The 15,607-nt window shown below is 45.6% G+C and overlaps 1 protein-coding gene across 2 annotated transcripts in view; it reads left to right on the forward strand.

Moving 5' to 3' along the window:
• The window catches only part of FMR1 (fragile X messenger ribonucleoprotein 1), a 698,844-nt gene extending 683,509 nt beyond the window's left edge, over nucleotides 1-15,335 (forward strand). For both annotated transcript variants that reach the window (XM_078688630.1, XM_078688632.1), the window contains exon 15: nucleotides 13,430-15,335. In XM_078688630.1, the coding sequence (XP_078544756.1) occupies nucleotides 13,430-13,594 (165 nt within the window). In that variant the 3' untranslated portion in view covers nucleotides 13,595-15,335. The remainder of the gene's footprint in view (nucleotides 1-13,429) is intronic.
• The last annotated feature ends 272 nt before the right edge of the window (nucleotides 15,336-15,607 follow it).

The raw sequence follows: 15,607 nt of genomic DNA on the forward strand, positions 1-15,607 counted from the left end.
CAGACCCTTTTTGATGCCACATTGGACACTTAATGTAGTCCTGACTTTCCTTACATGCACTCCCTTCAAACCAGTGCATAGATGTGCCCTGAATTCCGGATTACTGGTTGTGGTAACTTTGGGTCATCGCATGAATGAACTTCCAGCTCTCTCAATGCAGCCGCCTTACACCACCTTTATTCCAGATAAAGTGGTGTTGAGGACCAGGATGGCCTTATTTGCCGAAGGTTGACTCCTTTCACGTCAGGCAAACCATCACTCTCCCAACATTATATCCGTCAGGCTGCGGTGTGTGAATCGGTGCACATGTTCATGAAGCACTTCTGCCTTGACAGTGGGGTCCCATCGGAAGGGCTTCTGATATATACATCTGCCGTGTGGATTCCTCACTTTGTGAATATCCCCTTGCGTCAGCAACGTTCGGAAATTCTTTTTGTAGCCTCGCGCCGACGTGGATCCGGACGTCACAGAGGCACGGCATCGCTCGCGACTCCGCTGACGTCACCGACGCCTATAATAGGCCCACGCCAGCGTGATGACATCAGTTCCCTTTTTTCCGCGTCGTCAACGCTAACGGTTTTCTGGGATCGTACTGTAGCTTTCTAGTAACTTAGTTACTCTTGTTCTATTATTACTGTTTCTATTTTCTTCGAGATGTCGTCGAAGAAGACTGGCTTTAAGGCTTGCGGAGAATGTGGCAAGACAATGTCTATTACTGACCCGAATGAATGCTGCGTCTGGTGCCTGAGTTCCGACCATGACGTCGAGGATTGCCCTTGTTGTAAGAAGATGACCCCAAAGGCCCTACGAGAAAGAGAAACAAAACTCCTTGTGGCAAAACTGAAAAGTAAGAAAGTTAAAAAGACTTCGAAGTCTCGATCTCGATGTTCGAGGTCGAGGTCTCGATCGAAGTCGCGCTCGGAGTCGTCTTCAGCTCATGTTTCGAGATCCTCAAGGAAAAAACATAAGAAGAGGAGTCATGAATCACGTCATCACTCAGGAAAGGACTCTGGTTCGAGGCCGAAGTCGCAGGTCAAACTTCTTAATAAGGAAATGGAGGTTTCGGCGTCGGAGGATCAGGACTCTGTTGGTGAAGCTTCACATCCGAATTCGCCCGAGTCACCGAAGCAGGTCCATTCTCCAGATCCATCCAATCCTTCTGGTCAGGAGGATGAAGGTGAGGTGCAGGGGGCTGGTGAGGCCGAGGTTCTGGTGCCTGCGGGTTCGTCGACCCCGGTTCCAGGACTCGAGGAAGAGGTCGACGTCGTATCGACTCCGCCTCCTCGGGAACAGCCCAGAGGACCGTATCCTGATTTTCCGGCTCCAGGTCAGGATCCATCCCATTTCCTGAACGCCATGTTTGGTGTTTATTCTAGGGCGATGTACCCGTCTGGTGCACCTGTTGGTCCCACGGGTCCTATGTCTTTTAACTTGGGTGTTCCCCAAGCTTATGCTCCTGCGCCCTTCATGCCTTTTATGCCGGCTCTATCGCCGCATTGGCATTTTCCGACACCGCCTGTGTCGTCGACTCCGAAGCGTACGACGCCGGTTCCGTCGACGCCGGTGCCTACGAAGCAGGATTCTGTTCGACCTCGTGTGAAACAACCTCATCCGACTTCGGGTTCGACGCCGGCCCCGGCCCCGTCGGAGTCGATTCCGGATCCTTCGACTTCTATCGTGAAGGAAAGGTCACGGAGAGAAGCCCAGAGACTTCTGGAGGAAGAACAATATCGATATGCAGATATGGAGGAAGGAGAGTTACAGGATTCTGAAGATCCTTTTGAGGACCTGAATGAGGCCAGTGGGCTTGAACTGTCCCCTGAGTGGAATTTGGCTTCAGTGTCGAATGTGCCTTCAAAGGATGTGGTACCTTATCACACTGTTATCAAAAAAGCGGCAAATTTGTTGAACATTACTCTGCCCACTGCTGATTATAAGCCAAATCTTCTGACTGAAGTTCTTCATTCACCCTCCTCTATCATTGAGCCAATGTTGCCCTTTAATGATGCGTTAGCTGAACCCATCTATGAGGTTTGGAAGAAGCCTTTGTCTGCTCCTGCAGTTTCTAGGACAGTGGCGAGGAGGTACAGGGTTGCACCTGGTGACCCTGAATTGTTGTCAACACACCTCCTGCCTGAGAGTTTAGTTGTGCAGGCTGCCTGCTCGAAGAGGTCTGCTAGAGCTTTTCCGCAGGTTCCTGGGGATAAAGAGTCCAGAAAGCAGGATCAAGCTGCCAAGAAGGTCTTCTCCTCAGCCAGTATGGCGTTAAAGTCAACCAACACAACTTGTCTGATGGGACGGTATGTCCATGCCTTAATGGATTCTGTCAAACAGTTGGTTCCGAAAAAATCCCGGAGGAGGATAGAAAGGATTTTCAGGAGGTGATATCGGACACTCAGGCGGCTGCGAGGCAAGTGATTCAGAGTGGACTGGACACTGCTGATTCTGTAGCGTGGGTCATGGGCTCTTCCGTGGCCACTAGGAGGGCCACATGGCTTAAAACATCGGAGTTCTCTGCAGATGTTCAGTCTGTTTTGATGGACTTGCCTTTTAGGTTCAGGATTGTTTGGCAAGAAGGCTGATGCTGCCTTAGAACGTTTTAAAGACAGTAGGGCCACTGCAAAATCTTTGGGCCTTCAGTCCAGGGGTACTACTGGAAGGCGTTTCAGAGGATTTGGCAGATCTTCCTTTCGTTCCTACAGACCATCTCAGCAGCAGCCACAGCAACAGCAAAATACGCTGTACAAATCGTACAGGGGCAGGCAAAGAGCCCGTCCTAGAGGCCACCAAGCTTCCTCCTCCTCCTCCTCTTCTTCCCCTTCCCAGCCCCCTGCCAACGCAGCAAAGCAGCCTTAGATCCGCCATTCCGGATCATGTGGTCCCAGTGGGGGGTCGGCTTACCCATTTTCTACAAGATTGGGAATTGATTACATCGGATCTTTGGGTTCTCAATCTTGTGGAGAATGGGTATGCTCTTCCTTTTCAGGAGTTTCACCCAAATTACCCTCCTTGCCAGGGTTATTGTTCGGAGGACCATCTGCTTCTCTTGCACGAAGAAGTCCTGGCACTGTTTCGAAAAGGTGCGATAGAGGTGGTTCCGGAGCAGGAGAGGGGTCAAGGGTGCTACTCCCGGTATTTCCTGATCCCCAAAAAGGATGGCAGGCTCTGTCCGATCCTGGATCTCAGGATCTTGAACCGTTACCTGAAACAGGAAAAGTTCAAGATGCTCACTCTTGCACAGGTTCTTCAAGCGCTGCTGGAAGAAGACTGGATGGTGTCGCTCGACTTACAGGATGCGTATTTCCATATTCCCATCTTCAAATCGCACAGAAAGTATCTCCGTTTTACGGTTGGGTCGTAGCACTACCAGTTTGCGGTCCTTCCATTTGGTCTTACTACTGCGCCTCGAGTCTTCACCAAGGTGATGGCAGTGGTGGCGGCACATCTCAGAAGGTCGGGGATACCTGTATTCCCGTATCTGGACGGCTGGCTGATCAAAGCGGAGTCGTCAGAGAAGGTGCTCCATCATCTGCAGGAGACAACTCAGTTGTTGCACAGGTTTGGTTTTTCAATAAATGTACCCAAGTCTCACCTGGTGCCCTCCCAGCGCATCCTGTTCATAGGTGCGGTACTGGATACAACTGTATGCCGTGCATTCCCTCCTCCTCAAAGGATTCGCAACATTCAGGCAATGATTCCTTTATTTTTCAATGTAGAGGTTATTCCAGTCCTGAAGGTCCTTCGCCTGCTCGGTCTGATGGTTTCTTGCATTCTGTTGGTCAACCATGCACGCTGGCACATGAGGGCACTCCAGTGGTGCCTCCGCAGGCAGTGGTATCAGCACAACGGAGATCTCAGGGAGTCGATCAGGATCTCCAGAGAAACTGCAGCGGATCTGTCTTGGTGGAGCGTGGAAGGCAATCTGTCACAAGGGAAGCCTTTTCATCTTCCTCCATCGGTTGCCACATTGATCACGGATGCCTCCACTCTAGGGTGGGGTGCTCATCTGGGGGACCTGGAGGTCAAGGGTCTTTGGTCTCCGGAGGAAAGGTTGCTTCATATCAACCTTCTAAAGTTGCGGGCGATACGTCTGGCGCTCAAGGCCTTCCTCCCTTCCCTTCGCGGTCAGTCGGTTCAGGTCCTGACGGACAACACAACCGCGATGTGGTACATCAACAAGCAGGGAGGAGTAGGGTCGCAGTGTCTCTGCAGAGAGGCTCTGCGTCTCTGGTCCTGGGTTCAGGACCATCAGATTTGTCTGATGGCAAATCATCTGGCCGGAGTTCAGAACGTTCGTGCAGACAGTCTCAGTCGGCAGTTCTCTGCCGACCACGAGTGGAGGCTTCATCCGGAGGTAGTTCGCCACATCTTTTGGACGTGGGGGACTCCTCGGGTGGACCTTTTTGCCACTCAAGAGAATGCTCACTGCCCGTTATTCTGCAGTCTCCAGGATCCGATGCAAGGAGCCTTGGGGGACGCGTTTCAGTTGAGTTGGGGAAGACAACTCCTTTACGCGTTTCCTCCCATACCCTTGATTCCTCGGGTTCTGAGGAAGGTTCGCCAAGACCGGGCCCAAGTTATATTGATCGCCCCGGATTGGCCAAGAAGGGTGTGGTACACAGATCTTCTCCACCTCTCCTCGTTCTCGCCGCTCCGTCTCCCTCACAGGGCAGATCTCCTCTCCCAGATGGAGGGGCAGGTTCTACACCCCCACCTCCAGACATTAAACCTTCATGCCTGGAGATTGAACGGGGCAACCTGAGTTCTTTTTCTCTCCCGCCTGACGTGGTGGATGTCATTTTGTCAGCCAGGCGTGACTCCACTAAGTCCATCTATTCTTTTAGGTGGTCTAAATTTGTCACTTGGTGCAGGGAGAGGTCTATAGACCCTTTGAGAGCCCATTTGTCTGATGTTCTCCAGTTTGCCCTTTCTCTGGCGCAACAGGGGCTTGCTGTTGCCACAGTGAAGGGCTATCTTTCAGCGCTGTCGGCTTTTATCTGTTTGCCTGACCAGCCTTCTCTTTTTAAATCTCCTGTAGTCTTAAGGTTTTTGAAGGGCCTCATAAATAAGTTCCCTCCTACTCCTTTTATTGTGCCTCAGTGGGATTTAAATCTTGTTTTGACCTTTCTGATGGGTGCTCCCTTTGAGCCTCTTCACAAATGTCCTATGAGGTTTTTGACTCTTAAGACTGTCTTCCTCGTTGCAATAACCTCGGCAAGGAGGGTAAGCGAGCTTCAAGCTCTTAGTTCCAAGCCCCCTTTCTTGACCATTCATGCTGATCGAATGGTTCTTAGGACCAGGGCTGCTTTTCTGCCAAAGGTGGTTACTCCTTTCCACCTTGGTCAATCCATTACCCTCCCTACCTTTTATCCTCCCCCTCACCCTTCCAAGGAGGAGGAGAGATTGCACTGTCTGGACCCCAAGAGGGTGGTGTCTTTTTACCTGGACAGGACTAAAGACTGTCGGTTGGATGACCAGCTCTTTGTTGGCTTTGCTGGCTGCAAGAGAGGAAGAGCGGTCCATAAGAAGACTTTATCAAGATGGATCGTTCTTTGTATTAAGATCTGCTACTCTTTGGCCGGTAAGGAACCTCCAGACGGTAGAAGGGCTCATTCAACTAGAGCTAAGTCTTCGACCTCAGCATTGGCTAGAAGTTTGCCTGTTGAGGATAGTTGTAGAGCGGCAACTTGGTCTTCCCTCCACACATTCGCGAAGCATTACTGCTTGGATTCCGAGGTGAGGAGGGACGGTCACTTTGCACGCTCTGTCCTTCAGGATTTCCTGGTCTAGTAGAGTGGACACCCTCCTCCGGGAGTGGGGACTGCTGGGGGACTCTATTCACAAGGTGAGGAATCCACACGGCAGATGTATCTATCAGAAGAACAAGTTACTTACCTTCGGTAACGCTTTTTCTGGTAGATACAATATCTGCCTGTGGATTCCTCACTGACCCACCCGCCTCCCCGTTGTCCACTCTTCTATGCCAGTGTTTCTATTATGTATTTGTTCTATTTTCAAATGTTTTGTTGCATTTGCTTCACACTGTGTGTGTTTCCTTGATATTTATACTGCGTATACTGGGTATATGTCTACTGTCATTGGTCCGTCCGTGTGCCTCGAAGGCACGGAAAAAAGGGCGGAACTGATGTCATCACGCCGGCGTGGGCCTATTATAGGCGTCGGTGACGTCAGCGGAGTCGCGAGCGATGCCGTGCCTCTATGACGTCCAAGTCCACGTCGGCGCGAAGCTACGAAAAGAATTTCCGAATGTTGCTGACGCAAGGGGATATTCACAAGGTGAGGAATCCACAGGTAGATATTGTATCTACCAGAAAAAGCGTTACCGAAGGTAAGTAACTTGTTCTTTAGGGTTTCAACACACAGAGAGGTCCCGGCCCTGAAGAGTCACGGGCGAATACCCAGGCGACAAAACACATGTCGGCTGGTTTTCCTATTATGATACTGTCTGAAGAAATTTACAAATACAATTCGAAAAAAGTATCCACTGGTGTTGACCCTTGCTATTATTTCGCTTGCAATATGATAATTGTGGACTGACACCCTTTAACATTTCTTTGAACGTGTGACCAGGACTCGGTTTGAATTCTACAGGGGTGCCTACAGAGGAAACGATTTTAAAGGAAGTGGTCACTGAAATAATACCCTTACCTCAAACAACATTACCAAACAATGAGTTCCTTCTAGTAGTAGCAGCACATCTCCTCAGACAAAACATCCTTGTCTTTCCATATTTAGACGACTGGTTAATACAAGCAAACCGTTTCAGCCTTTGTAACAAAATACTCAACAAACCCTAACCTTACTACATCAATTAGGGTTTACCATCAACCTACAAAAGTCTCATCTAAACCAGCTACAATATGGCAATATCTAGGAGCCATGCTCAAAAAACAATCAGCGTTGATCTATTCAAATACAGACAGAATAAACAGCATAGTTACATTAATTCAACAGATTTAAACTCTGACTCGAATCCCCGCCAAAACATTTCACCAACTTCTAAGTATGATGGTATCTTGTATTTCAACAGTCTCACATGCCAGATTACACAGGAGACCTCTCCAGGAATGTGTAGCCCATCGGTGGACCCAGTCAGTAGGTCAACTTCACGATCTAGTGTTGGTGGACAGCCGCACACATCACTCTCTGCAATGGTGGAATCTATAGAATTTATCCAAGGGGCAGCCATTTCAAGACCCAATTCCACAAATAATTCTCACAGCGGTTCTTTCCTGATTGGTTTGGGAGCTCATCTACAAAACCTCACAATTCAGGATGTAAGGTACTCTAGACACGACAAGCACCATATTAAACACCTAGAGCTGCAAGCTGTTTACCTACCAGTGAAAGCCTTCCTACCTCACCTACCACAAAATTTGTCCTTGTTCGAACAGACAAATTACAACTATGCAGTACATACAAAAGCAAGAGGTGGCACTCTCTCCAATTATCTTGGTTAGCACAAAAAATGTGGAGCGTAGCAATACATCACAACATTCATCTCCTAGCAGAACACATCCCAGGGACAAGCAATCAAGTTGCAGGCTTTCTTAGCGTGACACAGCACCAAGTCGACGAATGGGAACTCAACCCCGTAGACCTCCCACCATACTTTCAAAGGTGGGAGTTTCCACAAAACAGACATGTTCGCACCCCCAGAAAATACAAAATTCCCAAACTTTGCAAGCAGGTACCCACACCAACAGCCCAACAGTTGTTGCACCACCACAAGCATGAAGAACGTATGTGCTCTTAGAAATACGACTATCACATTGGGAACATCAGACTTGGTTCTCAGGTGGCCTTCCACTTGTACTTCCACCAGTACGCATGGGTCTGCTTAGTAATGAAGGGGCCACCAGGCCAGCATTAGCCGGTCATACACCATTCCCTAATTTAGCAACTCTCAATGCTCAAGAGTTGCAACAATTATATAATGGTCTAGTTAGACTATATAGACGCTAACGCAATAGACAGATGTACTCAGTAGTGGCAAAAGCATAGCTCCATCAGTCACATCCAAACAAAGGGAACATTGAGTCACTGGCTCCCCACAACAAGAAGCAGACACTGCAAAATATTTTCCAGTCTAGTGCACTGCAGAGAGTATAGACAGGCTGGTGGGCATGCCAGGGCAGTGTGCAACAGACAAGGTTGGCAGTATGTGTGGAATGAGTTTACCCCAGGTTTAGAAAGGCGCATGGGCCGCAAAAACAAGGAGGCCTTAAATAGATGGCCAGTAGAGGCTACCCAGCATGAGGAGAGTTTTACACGCTGCGCAAGCCCTCCCCTGTACTTACAGCAAGCAGGCAGTCCTTAGGCAGAAGGCATGTGCACTAGCAGTCCCAGTGTCCAACTGCGGATGGGACAATGCAGCAGATCACAAGGCCCAGTTGCTGACTCACCGTGCAGGGCCGAAATGGCCACCAGGCCCCACCACTGGGCAGGTGCAGAAATGATGTGGGCGCCATCGTGGGTCCGCCTCCCCACAGGCGCCGGGAACGGGTGGGCGGGGGAGGCACAGGCCCGCGTATCAGGCCACAGGCATCTGCCAAGGTGCCGCCAAAGTAGAGCCTGTCAGGATCAGCGCAGCAGAAGGATGGTCAGCCGCTCTTCGCTTGCCACAGGTCAGCCCCAAATGAGCATAGTGATTGACAAAGTTGCTTCATAATAGAGCCCGAGTTTCAATAAATATTGTAAACTTTCCTTGGGTCTTAATTTTGGTCATTGTGGACTAGAATGAGTGAGAAACAAAAGGTGATGATCTGTTTCCACGGTTCCCTTGGGGACTAGAATCATGTTCTAAGTTGCCAATTCTCTTGTTACTTACAGAAGGTTAGGAGAGCAGGTGAGGCACTGTGAGCTAATGAGATTTGGACCCTTAGGTACTGATGTGGTATGGTGACTAAGTCCCTACATACATATGTCCTGTGTTTCCAAACAGAATCCCTGAAACACTGTATTTTGCCATGAGGGCTACTAGAATTAATAGTGAGCTGTTGTATTTGTACATTGCAGCTACATGCCAACTGGCTAAATGATAACTTGGGGTCCTAAAAGCATTTTTAAGGGCATACCGCAAGCAATGGCTCCTTTTAACAGTGTAATCAACGCAAACAAAATTGGGATTTTCTTGAGATAAAAAAAAACTAAGGGACAGTCTTTGTCTTCAAGCCCCCTCATCACCTCCGCCAAAATAGTGCACATGATTTACCCACAGTGGCATAGCGGAGGGGCAGTGCCCTAGGTGCCATAAGTTTTGGGGGCGGCTGCCTCCCCCTCCTTCTGCTCGTCAAAGGAACCGCCAGCATCTCTCAAGCCCCCCCCCCACCCCGCTCTTACATGCGGCCTCTGAGTGCCAAGCGCAGGGACCAAGCGGCCCAATGTCTAGATACGAAACTGTGTACCCAAACAGACAGAAAGACTTTAGAAACTGGAGTGATTTGTGGCCATATTAAAGTCAGATAGTAGGATGCATACAATATACAAGCTTAGGAAAAATAAAGTGGAAATGTTGTATGGGAGCTCCTAAAGGGACAGTAGGAGCAGCAGACTAGCATGGTGTGTGATGAATGAATGTAAAGCATATCCGATCTGATTAACAAGCCAACACTAGTGCTGCAGTGCAGTGCAGATAAAATATTTACTTGGAGTGGTGCCTCGCTGAGACCGCTACAGAACAAGCAATATCAGAAGTCTAGAAAAAAAACAATGGATAGCAAATCGAACGGCTGGACCAAGAATGAAAGCCGTTTGACCTTTTGAGCAGACTCTTTAATGGAGAATACTGTGCAGCAAAACTTTGTAGTAGAACATGACTCTATATGTGCTGCTGATGTTTGTGCCTGTGGCTGTACTTCTAGGTGACTTTTGAGCCTGCAGGTTCATTTAACTTGATTTTATCTGGTCAGTGAGCATGTACCTCCTATACAGTACAGAAGGCTTTGCAAGACCAAAACAACATATTTCATGAAAACGCCACTGGTCAGACACCAGGAACCACAGGAGAGTATCTTGGCAATATACCTTAAGGAATTTTCTCGAACGAAATGTACCCTTATTTAAGTCAAAACATGGTTTATTTTCAGATATGGTTGCAAGTGGACAGAAGAATGATCTGCCTACCACATTTATGGACATGCGTGCAGTCACAGTACATGGAGATGTACTTCATGAAGCTGACCGTGTAGAAACAATCCGGATAAACTCAGGCTACACACTGGGAACGAATAATAATTTTTGGAGATATAACAAATGCTGCACACAGTAAAGGAGGTAGTGGAACATTTTGTCCATTCCAAAACAAATGCAACTATTGGAAGCACTTACGATATTATCATTCTTCGGTCATATTTAACAGATAGAGAACAATCCACAATGATGAAAGAGCACAAATCGCCCCCCTACGCATTGCTGTGCGGGGTCCCCCAGGGATAGTCACTTTCCCCAACCCTGTTTAACGTGTACATCACACAGTTGGCAAAACTCATACGATCCCATGGCTTCACTGCCATCTGTTACGCCGACGAAAAGCCAATAGTCGTTTCCTTATCCTCCAAACCAGATACTGTGGCAGTAAGTTTTAATGCCTGCATGAGCCATATTATCAGTTGGATGCAAGATAGCTGCCTGAAGTTGAACACTGGTAAAACGGAAGTGGTTACGTTTGGAAGAGACACCTCCCTCTGGAATTTTACTTGGTGGCCGGATACAGCCAGGCTTTGCCCTCAGCCAGTAAAAAAGGTTAAAAACCTTGGAATTATCATAGATGACCATCTTTCACTATCAGATCAGGTCAATAGTGTTACTTCCTTCTGTTTTCACACTTTAAAAATCCTACGAAAGATTCTACCTTTCATTCCCATTGCCCTCAGAAAAACTGTTGTAATTGCCTTGATATTATCCAAGATTGATTACGGCAACTCACTCTACCTGGGAGCAAAAAAGTGTGTGATACGTAAATTACAGACTTTACAGAATGTGTCCGCCTGTATACTACTTAATATTCCAAAATGTAGCCCAATAAGTCAAGCCATTCGGCATCTGCACTGGCTACCTGTCCAAGCAAGGATCCAATTCAAATCTATGTACATTGTGCATAAGACTTTGTATGGGGTTGGACCTGCCCAACTTAGTCAACATATCAAGCGCTACACTCCACAGAGAAGCATCAGATCGTCATCCGCCTCACTATTTGTAGTTCCTAGGGTAAAAACCTTGAAATGGGGTGGCAGAAGTTTCCGCTACTTGGCCCCTAAATTATGGAACTTGTTCCCTATTCACCTCAGAAACCAAACCAATCTACTACTGTTCGGAAAGGAATTGAAAACTTGGCTATTTATCCCTAAACCATAGCTGCTCCAATCTCCCACTGCAAAAATCAAGGGCAGTAAGCGCTAAGACGCCACGGCAAACATGCGCTCTATGAAAACACTCATTTCATGTCATCATGAAAATTGCTAACAAGATAGGACTGTCCTACTAGACCACCCTGCTTGTTTACAAGCAGTTGGTGCAATTACTATGTACATGTATGCACAATTCCTATTAAAACAAGACACATAAATAGCTAATATTCAGTGACTTTTTCTGTCTCTAGATATGGTACCTTCTTCCTTGCCATAAATTATGTCAGCCATTTATATTTGAAACCTGAAGCTGATTTGGTATCTCCTAGACTCTTTTCCGCTATACTCCCCATGGGTTTCCCACGTGACCCTTGTGACATACAGATTGTCTCGACCACCTGTTGGGCCTGGGACAGACTGCGCAGACTATTGGATCTCGCCCAGCTGTATTCGCCGGCCCTACCACTGCCCAATCCTACTTGGTTCCCGATTACGGGAGAATTAGTGGTCAAAAACACACTGGAGAAATTCCGCATTCATACCATCGGCGACCTCTTCCCTGAGGTCCGCGCTTTTTCCATTTCAGAAGACTCCCGATTTTCTGAACGCTCTTTCATGGACTCCTTCGTCTTAACCCGTTGACGATCCATGCTTCGCGCCTCATTTGCCACATTCCAACTGGCTCCGGACCCAACGCCCCCACTAACGCTCCTTATCCAACACCCCTCTGGGGCACACATTGTCTCTAAACTATACAAACTGTGCAGTGACTCAATTCCCATTTCTGACTCCAGGGTTCGTACCGCATGAGCGGAAGATCTGGGTAAACCTATCACAGACAACCAATGGGAGCAATGTTGTAGAGCTACCAAAGAAATTTCCCTAAACAGTAGACACAAACTTCTTCATTTTAAGTTTCTCCGCAGACTATACCATACTCTAGCACGCGCTCACAGGATTGACCCTAGTCGACCCCACCACTGTCCTAAGTGCAAGGCCCCCTTTGCCGACTTTGCTCACCTCTCTTGGACTTGCCCCCTTCTTCGTGAATATAGGTCTCACATACACAGGACCCTCAGCGATATTTTAGGCATGAACCTGGTACCTACTCCCGAAAGTGCGATGCTGGGCTACGTATCCAACTACCCTCGTGCTGTTAGAGAACTTGCTGCCTTGGGCTTTTTGTTAGCCAAGAGGGAAGTCGCTTTGCTGTGGGGTGGTAGACGCCCCCCGAAATTGAAAGCATGGCATTTTGTAGCACTAATTGTGAAGAATACTCCACTCAGGTCCCTAGTGCGTCCAGACCGGTGGACATTTGGAGTCCATACCGGACCTACATTACCAAGGTTAACGCTGCACACCAGTCGCAACCGGAGAATGGAATTGTACCCGAGGGTATTGGCTGATTAGACTTTGAGCTATAAATAATTTGCACATGTTTTACTCTGATTGATGTTTTGTCCACAGGTATATTGATCTTTTTTTTTCTTTTTCTTTCGGTGTCAGCTATGTAATTCCGATGATTAACCTACCACACATATGTTGCAGTGTTAACAATTGTTTTTTTGATGTTTCACATATATCTCCATATCTAAAGACTCCTGACTTATTGACGTTCCTGTAATGTACCGCATATTAGAAGCATTTTGTATGTACGCTCTCCTTATTGCCATCATCTATGTCTTATGATATGTAACACACATTTTGTCACTGTACCTATATGCGAAAAGGGAAAATAAAGTTAAAAAAAAAATTATGTCAGCCATTAAAAGGAGTAACATTTCAGGTAAAATAGTAGCAATCTAATACTTCTCCTCAACTTTATAATTGTTAAGCTGGCAATCCATCGGGGATGGATTCAGGGACCCTCCATATGCCATCTGATAAGGTGGTCAGCTGGTAACATATTAGTCACTGTAATGGATGCTAAGGTTCATAGCAATTTTTTAATGCACATGTTTACACAATGTAAATTGTTTTTGTGATATACTATTACATTTAAATTATGAATGTGTATATAGCAAAATTGTGAATTTTTGTATTCTTGTTCATATGTTTAGGTCCGAATTGATGGCAACAACGAAAGAAGTTTGCACACTAAAACCTTACAGACTACTACCTTCAGTGAAGGAAATAGACAGCGCCCAAGTAAAGATCGGAATCCGAAGAAAGAGAAATCAGAGAGCATGGAGGGTCAGCAGGTGGTGGTGAATGGTGTTCCTTAAGCTAGATACTTTTTTATTCATATGTCTTACCCAGTGTCATTAATTCCTATTCTTCATTAGAGAAACCTGTTAGGCCAAAGACAAATAGTAGGCAAGCTGGTGTAGGGCACGAAAGAAATAAACATCTATTGAGATTGGCATTTTTTGTTTTAAGCGAAAGTTGCAAAATATTTGCAGTAGTGTCGTAAACTTCTGAAAATACTTTCAAGTACATATTGCACTTGATATGAACATTTTTTTAAATTGTTAAAAATACTGAGATGTGTGTTGGTAAGCTTCTGTTTACTTCTACCATTTCGAGGCAGCTGGTCAAAATCATTGATCTTGTGAAGAATGATTAGTGTTTGCATTAATGCTACTGGATTTCCGTTATCACATTTTACACAGTCCTCCATGAAATGCTTTTTCGTGTCCATGTCATTTCATGTCCGTTGGTCCATTTTTCAGTATTTTACTGGACCCTGAACTTTGTGTGATGTAATAATTGTCTTTTCCATTAGCAAAAAAAGTTGTATGATCTGTGCCTTTTTTATATCTCGGCAGAAGGACTATTTTATTCGGATGCAGATTTCAGGGATGATGAGTTGGGAACATAGAAATGTGAAATACATGTAGCAGAATTTTGACAGGAATTGGAATGCATGTTTCCCCCCAAAAAAGTATCCTCCAACATCGATTCAGCCAGCATAATGAATAAAAAAAAAAGTTGTTTTTGCACTCAAAATTTGTGAAAGTGTTTAATGAATGGCGATGTTTTCATAAACCAAGTAAAGAAATGTCATTGTTGGGGCTCAACCGTTTATGTAATTTATGGAGATGTACCTATTCACGAAATAGTGATGGATAGCCTGCCATTTGTTCTCAATAGAAATAGCGATTGTACGTGTTATTTGTTCTGCCCAAAATTTATGAAAAGTTTTCATAGTTGAATTTAGTGAACCACCAAGTTAAGGAAAACTAATTCCAAGCAGTGTGTGATTGAATTAAGTACAGTCTTAAATAGGCAGAATAACATTGGAAGCAGAGTAGATTTATTGTATATTTTGAGATACAATATCCAATTTAGGAACGGGTTTCAGAGGTTGTGGAATTAATACAAAAGAATACATAACCAAGAATGATTTTTGAAAACTTGTTTTTTAGTTTTTATTTCTGATCATGAGAAAAAAGAACTGGGACAACTATGGAACAACCAAACCACCATTTTGAGCTTTTCCTATGATTAATCCACTATCTGTGCCACTAATCATGTACAAAACTGTACAGACAAGACCCTGACTCTGATGTATGTTGTAAGTTAAATCTTTGCTTTGTTTTCATAATACTGTTTTCCTTGCATTCAAGTGAGTATATAAAATGGCAACAAACTGCACATATAAAATGTCTTACTGATTATTGCCAAACATTCATTATGATTTCTAGGTATTTATTTTGGGAATGTATAGTATTTGAAAACAAAAATTGGTACCTTGCACACATCATCTTTAAGCTGTTTTGATCTAAAATACTGTAGATAATTAACCAAGGTAGACTGACCTTGTAATGTAACTGCTCTTTGGGCAAAATCCTCTGTACATATTAGCTACAAAAGATTGGATTTTATGTTGACATTTGTTTGGTTATAGTGCAATATATTTTGTATGCAAGCAGTTTCAATAAAGTTTGATCTTCCTCTGCTAACTGATTTTGATATAATCCTTGAAATTCTTAATAAAACAAGTTGTACATGTCTTTATTCTAACCAACATGCGTTTGTCAATCTCTGTTACTTTCCAAATATGTTTAGTGGCCATTGTTGTTACAATGAATGCATTTGAATGAGTGTTGAATGAGTGTTTCCTTCCATTTTTGTTCAGTGATTTGGATGTGATCTGGTTGTTTCAGGTCACACAGATGATAGTGCTTTGCGAAATTGCTGTTCGAGTTTCGAGCTCCTTTAGGCCTGCCTCAAAGGGGGAAAAAGGCCATAGCCAACACAGCTGCTTTTAGGGGCACTGTGAGGGTCCATGCAAA

The sequence above is a fragment of the Lissotriton helveticus genome, chromosome 4_1, assembly GCF_964261635.1.
Source record: "Lissotriton helveticus chromosome 4_1, aLisHel1.1, whole genome shotgun sequence".
In the NCBI taxonomy this organism is placed as follows: domain Eukaryota; kingdom Metazoa; phylum Chordata; class Amphibia; order Caudata; family Salamandridae; genus Lissotriton; species Lissotriton helveticus.